Genomic DNA, 11,442 nt, shown 5'->3' with positions numbered 1-11,442 from the left:
TTTTTTCCCCGAATAAAATTGATGACCCTTCTTGTGATGTTTTTCATTGCCTGGTTTGGAATAGTTATGTCATTTAAATGAGCACTTTATTTTAAAATAACAAGTCCTAATCTAATCATATTTTTTATATACAAGTTTAAATATTTTTTTTATCTGTATATTACTACTGGATCGATATTGGATGGTGGCCATTGATATGTCTTAGGGTAAAGATGCTTTTGAGTAGAATTTTATCAGTTTCCCCTCTTTGGTAAAACATTCTTGGTGGCGGTGGCCTTAGTGGTGTGTTGATGGTGGCAATGGCGGTGGTTTTATTAATAAAAGTGAGGCCAACATTATTATGATAGATTTTTAGATACTAACAAAACATATAATACACTAACAATAAATAAAACACAAATAAACTCGGGTTATTTTACAAAATAAATGCAGTCTTAGGTCTCATTTGACAAGTGGTTATTTTAGTCAAAAAATTAAAAGTCATTAAAAAAATAAAAAAGTCAACAATTCATACCAAAAAATCAAAAATTCATTTCTCTCTATTTTTTGCACATCTTTTCGTAAAAAGTCAAAAAAGTCATCCCAACCATACTATTTTTTTTGAATCACATTTTAGCCAAAAAATTAAAAAATTACTAAAATAACTTGTTCCCAAACGAGGCCTTAGTACGTGGCAAACGCTAATAGGATACCATTTTCTTGTGTTAGATATGCCAACAGCATGTTATGGACCACACATGTTATAATTTTCTTTTGTTAGTGATACTATAAAGAGTATGGTTTGAAGTGTTAAGGCGATTCCATTTTCTTTCTACTTTTTACGCATCTTTTCATAAAAAATTAAAAATTTATTTTAAATATACTAATTTTTTTTATATCATATTTTAACTAAAAAATTAAAAAATTACTAAAAAAATATGTTCCCGAACGAGGCCTAATTATAGAGAAAAACCTGACATTCGGACCCATGCTTGATTGAACGCTGATGTGTTTTTCACCACAATAAAAGAGAGAATATGTTACATGAGGGCATCACCAATGTTAATTGAATTCAATCGACTGGGCTAGCTCAGTTGGTTCATGTACAATTTTTTATGTACACTTTTATATGGAAAGTTAGGAGATCAATCATTGCTAAATACAAAAATTCATCCTTTCTCCTCTATTAGGGAGTTTGTTGTGTTTTTTTTATAAATAGTACTTGAATTACGAGTAATAAAGTATATGAAAAATTTGTTCAAGTGACAAGTTATTTAAAAATATCTTTACATATAATTTTGCACAAATTTTCTACTCAACTATTTAGTATGATTATAATTTTCTATTTACTTGACTATTAAAATTTTAGGAAGTCTCATAATGATGATATAGAGAGAACCAAAAAAAAAAATTGAGGTGTAATTTTCAATTTTATTTTAATTTTAAAAAAATGTATTTTCTCAAAGAAATGAAACGATATGAAACTGGCTCTAATATTTTTGGCTAGAGGTAGTGCATTATATATTTTGAACCAAATGCATTTCTGATTTAAAAGCATATAAGCAAGCAAAGTACCCTTTATTGAAAAACTTAAAATTAAAACTAAAATTCACTTTTTAAAATATCTTTAACGTTGGACTGTGATATGAGTCTTTTTTTATTTAAAAAAAAAAAAAACAGTGTTTAGTTTTAATTTTTTGAAAATTGAGTTTTTTATTTTTCGTATTTTTTTGTTTTTAGTAAATATTTGTAAAATTTTAAACAATTTTTTTACCTTTTTAGATTTGCATTACTTAGATGTATTTAAAAAGTAAAATATTTGTAAAAAAAAATATTTTAAAAAATTAATAAATACACAAGAATATGAAAAATGTACTGAATTCTCGTAAATTTTTTTTTTTGTATGTTTAGTATTTAGGCCTCGTTTGGCAAGTAGCTTTTTTAGCCAAAAAGTCAAAAATTTTCTTTTTTCTCTACTTTTTGTACATCTTTTCGTAAAAAATTAAAAAGTCATCCCAAACATACTAGTTTTTTTAGTTCATATTTTGGCCAAATAGCCAAAAAGTTACTAAATTAACCTATTCCCAAACGAGACCTAGTGAATTTTCTAAAGATTTTTTCACAAATATTATACTTTTTAAGTGTATTTATGTTAGTTGTATTTAAAAAATTTTAAAATTACTTAGAATATTAAAAAAAAATCAGTGAAAATAAAAAAAAATATATGAAAGATAAAAAAAAATTAATTTTCTGAAAAATAAAGCATGAAAATAGGAATCAAATGGGATTTGTAAATCTACTGCCCCTTTTTCTTGGATACACTCCATCTCACATGTAATATAAATGACTGTTTGATTACTTTTGAGAGTGGTATATCCATAATTTATCTATTTATATTAATTTTTTGTTTCCACTCATTTTTCTTGTCATTATATATGCATTATTACTACCAATTAAGGGTTGTGAATAAGGGTTGTGAATAAAATAAATAGGATTATATATAAATAACTTTTGGGGCAAATACTATCAATGGTCTTTGTAATTTGTCATTTTTGTCGATTTGATTCATGTAATTTTCAATTGTATCAGTTTTATTTTTTAATTTTTGACATTATGTTAATTTAATCCAATTGATAACATTTATTAAGAAATTAGATACAAATCAAAACAAAATAGTTCATTAAAAAAAATCATTTCAAATTAAATATCAATCCTTCAATCACTTTGAAGAAAATGAATGGACTATTATATATTCATTGATTTTAGTTTAATTTTTAAAGAGGTATGATCAATTGACTTAATTGACAGAATCTAAAAAATTTAAAGATTAAATTGACATAATTAAAATTATAAAAATTAAATTGACACAGGAAAAACAAATTACAGGACAGGACTGTAAATGTAAATGTAATTTCCCCACAACTTTTTAGAAAATAGGTTATTGCTTTCTTTTTAGATTGGGTGTGCAGTTATTCAAGCTGGAGTTCTGGAGTGGTTCTCCATCAGTTCTTAAACCTACTACAGAGGGCCAACAAGTTGACTTCAAAAAATAATAAATAAATCAAAAGGGTAAATTATTCATTTCATATTTTTATAATTTGATCTAAATTTCATTTAGATTCTTTTATCATTTTATTTTGAGTAATTTGATTCCTACACTTTAAGTTCAGTTTCAATTTGATTCTTTTGTCCAAATGTAGTCAATTTTTGTATGTGACAAAATCGTTAAGGTTAATGTTTAATTTAAATGAAATGACCTAATTAAAATTGGACTAAAATTGTATGGACTAAATTATTGAAATTGAAAAAATATAATAATCAAAATAAAATTTGAGTTAAACTATAGGATTAAAAGTGTAATTTATTTTTTAAAAATTTGATGTTTCTTAATAGTTAATTTTGCTTGAAGTCATGATGATTTATAATGCTTAATTTAGACTAAAATCTAATTAGAAGAAAGCAAGGTCAATTATGTACTAATCTTCCTTGGGGAGATCAAGATAGAATTATTTTATAAGAAGTTTCAGAGTAAACGTTGCTAAGTTTTGCAGTACTTGAATTGAAGGTTATGGTATATCACCAAGGATCCTCTAAAGTGAAATTTTTCTAAAGTTTCTTAGAGTGCTATATTATATGGTTTAGATTTATTGGTAAGTCACATCAGAAAAATTGATGTGACTTGTCAGTAAATTTCAACCACACAATGTAACACTCTAAGAAACTTTAAGAAAAAATCACTCTAGAGGATCCTTGCTCATGGTATATCTTGTGTGGGCAAGTCAACTAATTGAACTCCTACACTGTAGAGGTGCAACTGTATAATTATAATAATAATTTAATTTAATATGGTATCTGGTCTACATTTGTGTGCCTCTCAATTAGGTTTCTAGTTTTTAATGTCGTCGACTCTGTCCACATAAAATGAGAAAATAAGGTTGTAGATTATTGATTGTCAGTCAACCATGTGCTATTTGTGTATACCAATGGTGACTACAAATCTGATTTATATGTAAATAAATATGGTTGAGAAATAAAAGAAGACGAATAATTAAAATTTTAAAGATTTGAACAAGTGATAGTTTTTAAATTATTATGGGTATTTTTAAAATAGAAAAAATATAATATTTACTAATACAGTATAAATATATAAGGTATAATTATGATATAATAAATAACTTTTAGTTTAGATAAGTTATTGGACTCACATAATTGTTCAATAAACATTGAAGTAATCCCATTTGTGTGCCGCTAACCCTTTTTAAATTTTATTGAAATTTTCTTATATCTTTTATATCGCTCATCTCCCTTGGGTTAACAAGTTAAATCCTACTAATAAATAGCACGTGACCAAAAAAACTGAAGAAAAACCATTTTAAGATCATGTTTAGGCCCTGTTTGTGAAGTTGTGTTGGAAAGCTTTTTCTTATATATATTCAAATAGTCAATAAAGATAAAATATATTAAAATAATTAATAAGATAAAATGTTACATTTAAATTATAATTATTTTAAATTTTCTCTCATAATCATCAAATCAATTATAAAAATTAAAAAAAAAACAATTATCATTGCAAACAAAACTTTTTTAGTCAGACTAAAATATCTAAAAACAACTAAAATAATCAAGTTTCTAAACGAGTTCTAAATGATGATAAGGTTCAACAGTGAAAAATAATTATTTCTTTATCTCGTTGTGACAAAACAAAAGAAAATAAATAATCCTAAACACTGACTCTCTTACTATGAAAAATAAATAATTATGAATTTTTCTTAATTTGAAATAAAAATAAATTTACGTAACAACGGTTCGATGATATAATAGAAATTATTCATTACAACCCTATAATAAAAATGATTTGAATCCGTATAATTTATCCCCCCAAATCTTATCCATAATACCATTCATATTCCAATCACATCAAAAATAAAATAAAATAATCCAACAATGAAAGGTGCAGTAAGTGTATTACTCTCTTTTGAGAAAAACAATTAAGTTACACTTTGGTACATGCATCTTCAAACAAAGCTAGCTCACCATAGCAATTGCACTTATAATATGTGTGTTTGACAATGGCAATGTGTAGCCATCCCATAAGGCAAATTCATGACATATGATAGAGGGAAGAACAATACTCTATGCCATGGAAAGAAGATAACTAAATAAAATAAAAATAAGATAAGATAAGGCACCACCACACAAACACCAACCATTGACCAGACAACCCAACACAATCCTAACCCATCATCAAAGTTCTGGAACAGGTAGGTCCTTATCTGCAGGTGGAGCCAAGACCCACTCACCATTCTCATCAAGCACCATCCCTTTGTTCTTCTCAACCCACCATGACCCTGGAACCAAACACTCATCTTTCAAAAACTCACATGACTTGTTCACCAATGACAAACTTCTCTTCACCCTCATCCCAAACTCTCCATGACTTCCATTCCAACCAGCCACAATATGCAACATTGCCTGCAAGTTATGCCAGTCACTTGGGTTCTTTGAATCCTTCAAATAAGGCGATTTTCGGGTATCGATTTTCAATTCAGTACCAGAATTCACATATCCAAGCAGATGACTTGGATAGTGTGGTATGATATCAATCTTGTTCCTTATATGCAAGACTTTGAAGTTTGGGAATTGCTTGAGCCTTTCGTTGAAAGCTCTGTTACCCACTTGTGGACAACCAAACACGAATGCTGCTATTGGGATATCTGTAATCCCATTTTCAACAAGATCAAAGCCAGCTAAAACCGATAAACTCGCTCCGAGGCTATGCCCGATTAGCACTATGCTTAGCTCCTCATCTTTGTATTGATCTATGAGTTGTCTGATCTTATTCTGGAGTTGGGCTCTCGCACTTTGTTTCGTAAAAGGCGATTTCGGGTCGTCGGATATGTATAAAGTCAACCATCCCCTCATGACTTTGATGACCTTTCCATCGTGGTCGTCATCGTCATTATCATCATCGTCATCGTCATCCTCGTTGTTAATAAACTTTTTAAGAGTACTTGGGCGCAATAAAGGCTCTGACGACTGGAGCTTTGCGCCCAAGATATCGATCCACTCATAATTACGAGTGGTTCCGCGCCACACAACGTAGATTTCACGACGTCCAGTGGACCGGCTGACGTCGTCGGTGGTGACAGCGACGTAGCCGATCCAGTTGGACTCACGATCCCACGACTCGCGGGACAAGGAGTGGAGGAGGAAGGACTCGTGGACGCTGACGCGGGCGGTGGCGTAGAGGAAGGTGGAGATTTGGTAGCGATTTGCGGATTCGAGCATGACTTTGTCGAAAAATGAGTGCTTGCCATACCGGCTGCTGCCGCAGAAGGCGGAGTTCTGGTCGTTGTCAAAGGCGTCGTAGGTGGCTTGGCAGAAGTCGCCGGAGCGGAGGATGAGGTGGCGGAGGTGGAGGTTTAAGGGTTCGAGAAGGCCTTCCCAGTTGTTGCATCCTAGTAGTTCAGGCCATGTTGGCTCACTTGGGTCCTCCATTAATGGAAGGTTTTGGAAGACTAGAACAGGAAAAGTGCTTGAGGGGAGGGGATGGTTTTAGGCTTGGGGTGAATGATGGATGGATGGATGGAAGGCTTTGGTCATGAATAAAGTGATAAGGTTGATGTTGGGTAGCCCACTTGGTCATGAATAAGGGTACATAGAAATATTTAAGAATATTTAATGTGTGATTCAAATTCATTGAGTTATGTTAGCCTACGTTTGGGAAGTGGGTTGGTTTTTTGGTTTTTTGGCTTTTTTGGCTATTTTAGCCTGGGCTAAAAAGCTTGGTTTGGGAAGGGCTTTTTGGCTTTTTGGCTTTTTTGACTTTTTTTGTGAGAGAAGAGTGTAATGATTATGGGTTTGATGTGATGTTTTGTTTTTTGTGGCTAAAATAGCCTATTTTGTTTTTTGTGGCTAAAATAGCCAAAAAAAGCCCCAAAATTTTCTTCCCAAACGTAGGCTTAGTGATTTTAAATATTTTATCAAATATTCTATTATACCTCTCACATGGGTGAGAGATTTGATAGAATATTTGTGATACATAACATTTCTCAAATTCATTTAGATTTAATTTATGAATTTGAAAATGAAAAATAAAAAGATAGATAAAATGAAAATAAAATATAATTATATTTTATACATATTTTTTAATTTTTTCGTTTTCAAATATCTTTTTAAATTGATAAACCAAACACAATCTTAAAATTTAAATTTTATTAAATAAGAGTTAAATCTCAACTTTACATTAACCTTCTATATTAATTGTTTGGAATGATTTAAATAAATGTATTTTTTAACTTTTTATAAAAATATATATATAAAAATATAAAGATATAATATGGCTCAAAAAATAAATAAAAAATATACTTATATCACACTCGGAATAAAGCCCTAGGTAATGCTACAGTACACAACTTTTCAAAACCATGTTTTGGTTTAGAAAAATATTATACACAAGCCGCCATGTGTGCATGTATCATTGTCTACGGCTAGGATTTAACTGGGGTATCCAGTCCCTTTCCTCATCAAGGTTGGTTTCTCCGAAGCACCCAAAAGGCACGTGATAATATTATGGGTAGAAAATTGTTATTTTATTAGATTTTGTACAAAATGTTCTTTCCGGATGATGCGATTGTATAGAGGACAATTAGGTCTAGTTTAGAAAGATTAAATAAGTTTATTTTTTAATTTTTTTTGTATTATGTGTAGAAAAAGTAGAGAAGAAATGTTGATTGATGTGACCCAAAAAAGATAAAAAGATGAAATAAGTGTACTTTTTTCTTTGTAGCCAAACTTGGCCTTAATCCAGTTGTTCACATAGTTGTTTTTTGAGATAGTGAAACTTAAAAGTTTAAGTGTTTGAATTGATATAGCGAATGCAATTTTCGTTATAATCTAACGTATTAATAACTTATCGTATAGAAATTAAATCAAAAAAAAAAATTTATGACACACTTGTAGATTATAGAATTGTTAAATGGACGGGTGACTACAAATCACATAATTTTGTATCATAATTTTATACAAATTCTTTTTGATTTATATAGCTCTACTCTTTATGAATTTATTAATGTGGACTCTCCTATCTCTATATCTAGACCTAAGAATTAGGTATAAAATTTGTTTATATATAGCATTACTTACTTATTTGTCTATCACGTCTAACTTTCACAAAAATTTGAGATTTGAAGTTCGAATCACTTAATAAATTTAATGATTTGTCTCTATCCTTAAGTTCAATATCCTAAAATTAGTCGAGGCACACTCAATCATGATTTTTTTTTTTTTTTTAACAACAGGAAAGGAAGAATAGAAGAGGGAGAAACTGCAGGTGGTGTGTCACAATAGATAAATAACTCGAACTGCTATAAAAGGAAAACAAAGAAAAGGAGCTAGTCAATTAATAATGAATTGGTGATTACGTTGGGTTCCACGCAAATAAAATTATGAGTTGTTGTCGGGTGATTATTTAATATTTTTAAAATATGAATAGGCCATATTTTATAAAGTTTTAATTAGTAAAGAAAAGTAAGAGTTTACTATTTATGTGAAGATTAAAAACATAACATAGGATTAAGTAAATGACGATTAATTTGTAATATGACCACGTGGTGTTCTGAAATTATTAAATAATTTTCCTTTGTTGCCTCATTTGAAGGTGATGGTTAGCTAATTTACATATTTAAGTAGTTTTTTTTTTACAATGGTGTTACACATTAATTATTATACCAATTAGTATATTAACAAATGTTATAGTAATGTAATGTTAAAATTATGAATTCCACCTATTATATAAATTATAAAATATAAAATTAATAAAATTATGTTATATCATCCATTAGTATATTAGGCCTATTTGGTAGAACTTATAAACTGCTTATTTTAGCTTTTAACTTAGGCCTCGTTTGGGAATCCTTCTTTTTAGCCAAAAAGTCAAAAAGTTACTAAATTAACCAAAAAGTCAACAACCCATACTAAAAAGTCAAAGATTCTCTTTTCTCTCTACTTTTTGCACATCTTTTCGTAAAAAACTAAAAAATCATCCCAAACATACCAGTTTTTTTTTAGTTCATATTTTAGCCAAATAGCCAAAAAATTACTAAATTAGCCTGTTTCCAAACGAGGCATTAATTTAAGTTAAAATTTTGTGTTTGGTACAGTTTAAGTTAACCAACTTATACTTTAAATTAAGTTATTTCTCAGTTATCTCAAAAGCTGGTTAAGGGGTGCTTAAATTTTCGACTTAAGCACGCAGTTGGTGTGGGGGCCTAAAATTACTTAAATGCCCTCCACAATACCCAAATATTAATATTAATTAAAAAAGAAAAAAATCAATATTAATTAAAAAATAAATATTAATTGGTATTAATTATTAATAAATTCATATTGTATATTTTTATATTAATTAAAAAATAAAAAATTGTATATTTCTGAAGCAAAAGAAAAAAATCAATATTAATTAAAAAATCAATATTAATTGGTATTAATTATTAATAAATTAATATTGTATACTTTTGTAATGAATTAATTATTAGGCCAAGTTTGGCAAGTTGAAAAAAAGTCAAAAAGTTACTCAAAAAGTTAAAAAGTTATCACTATTCACCAAAAGTCAAAAATTACGACTGCACAACTCTCAATCTTAATTTTTCCCTACACACTAATTTATACAATTTTTTAATACACATTTTTCCATAAAAAGTCAAAAAGTTAACCCAAACAACTATATTTTTTTCCTCAACTTTTTAATCTAAAAAGTCAAAAAGTACACTTATTTAGGACATCCCAAACAATTGATGCTAATTAAAGAACAATTGTTGATTATTAATATTAATTTATACTAATAAAAATTAATTATTAATATTAATTTATACTAATTAATAATTTTAGTATTAATTGAGACTAATTAAGCCATTAATTGATACTAATTAATAATTTTAGTATTAATTGATACTAATTAAGCAATTAATTGATACTAATTAATTTATAATGCAAAAAAATTGTAACAATAATACTTCTATTACATTTTTATCAATTATATCAATTTTTATATTAATTGATACTAATTAATATTAATTTTATTTACTTTTATTAATGAAATAATTTTTTTAAATAAAAATTGAAAAAAATGACAAAATAATCATTTTTGTATCATACAAGATTAGGAAAGACAATTATATAGTAAAAAGCTATTTTACAGCTTATTAACTAAACGCTACTCTATTACTTAAATCTATAATCCCACAGCTGCACCAAACAGTTTAACAATTTATGTTCACAGTTATACGTCATAATTTATTAAAATATAATCTATAATCACTTTCCACAACTCTACTAAACGGAGGCATTGATTGATATACGAATTAAATGCCTATAGTTGTTATTTTATTTTATTTTTTTATCACTGGCGGATGGCATGGGTTGGATTGGTGGGTAAATTTTGAGACATTAAAGTGTGTGTCTTATACGAATTTTGAGTGGGACAGATTTTCAAAGATAAAAAATAAAAAATCATTAGGTAGATTTTAGAGGCATTGATTGATATACGAATTAAATGCCTATAGTTGTTATTTTATTTTATTTTTTTATCACTGGCGGATGGCATGGGTTGGATTGGTGGGTAAATTTTGAGACATTAAAGTGTGTGTCTTATACGAATTTTGAGTGGGACAGATTTTCAAAGATAAAAAATAAAAAATCATTAGGTAGATTTTAATTTGTGTGTATCTGATCTGCAATATTCAGGAAAATAAAATTTTAATTGAAGACAAATCATGTCTAAAAGCATCAACATCAAACTAAGGCCTTGTTAAGGAACAAGTTTTTTTAGGCATAGTTCGGGAAGTTGGTTTTGACGGGTTAAGGGTTAAAATAGTTACAAAAAATAAAATAGATTATTTTAGTCACAAAAAATAAAATATCAAATCCAACCCATAATCATTACACTTTTCTCTCACAAAAAAAGTCAAAAAACTCAAAAAGTCAAAAAGTCCTTCCCAAACCAGGCTTTTTAGCCCCAGGCTAAAATAGTCAAAAAGCCAACCCACTTCTCAAACGGAGGCTAAGTAATTTTTAAATTTTTTGATTAAAATGTGATGTAAAAAAAATTAGTATGTTTGGAATGACCTTTTAACTTTTTACGAAAAGATGTGCAAAAAGTATAAAGAAAAAGGAATCTTTGACTTTTTTGTATGGATTGTTGACTTTTTGGTTTTTTTGTAACTTTTTAACTTTTTGGCTAAAAAAGACTCTTGCCAAACATGGCCTAATTAATTTCATTTTTTAACTAAAATAGTGAATAAAGGTTTGGGATGATCTAAATAAATATACTTTTTGACTTTTTATGAAATATAGGTTCGGTATAGGTTGAGTTTGAAATGATATGGTAAAGAAGTAATATGACTTAAATAATATGATATAACTTAAATAGGATAGTGATTTTTTGACTTTTTGAATTTTTAAGAT

General features: G+C 28.2%; 1 protein-coding gene across 1 annotated transcript; it reads right to left on the bottom strand.

Moving 5' to 3' along the window:
- Positions 1-4,913: 4,913 nt before the first annotated feature.
- On the bottom strand, positions 4,914-6,686 carry LOC114293015 (alpha/beta-Hydrolases superfamily protein). The gene has a single exon (XM_028237025.2). It carries the CDS (start codon positions 6,475-6,477, stop codon positions 5,224-5,226), a length of 1,254 nt encoding a protein of 417 aa, XP_028092826.2. The 5' UTR covers positions 6,478-6,686; the 3' UTR covers positions 4,914-5,223.
- Positions 6,687-11,442: the final 4,756 nt, after the last annotated feature.

Source organism: Camellia sinensis, chromosome 8 (assembly GCF_055761805.1).
Source record: "Camellia sinensis isolate YWXY chromosome 8, ASM5576180v1, whole genome shotgun sequence".
NCBI lineage: Eukaryota > Viridiplantae > Streptophyta > Magnoliopsida > Ericales > Theaceae > Camellia > Camellia sinensis.
Note: the sequence above shows the minus strand (reverse complement) of the source record. Positions and strands in the feature narration are given on the sequence as shown.

What these genes read in the sequence shown, in the direction of transcription:
- LOC114293015 (XM_028237025.2), bottom strand. Translation starts at nt 6,477, where the DNA reads ATGGAGGACCCAAGTGAGCCAACATGGCCTGAACTACTAGGATGCAAC.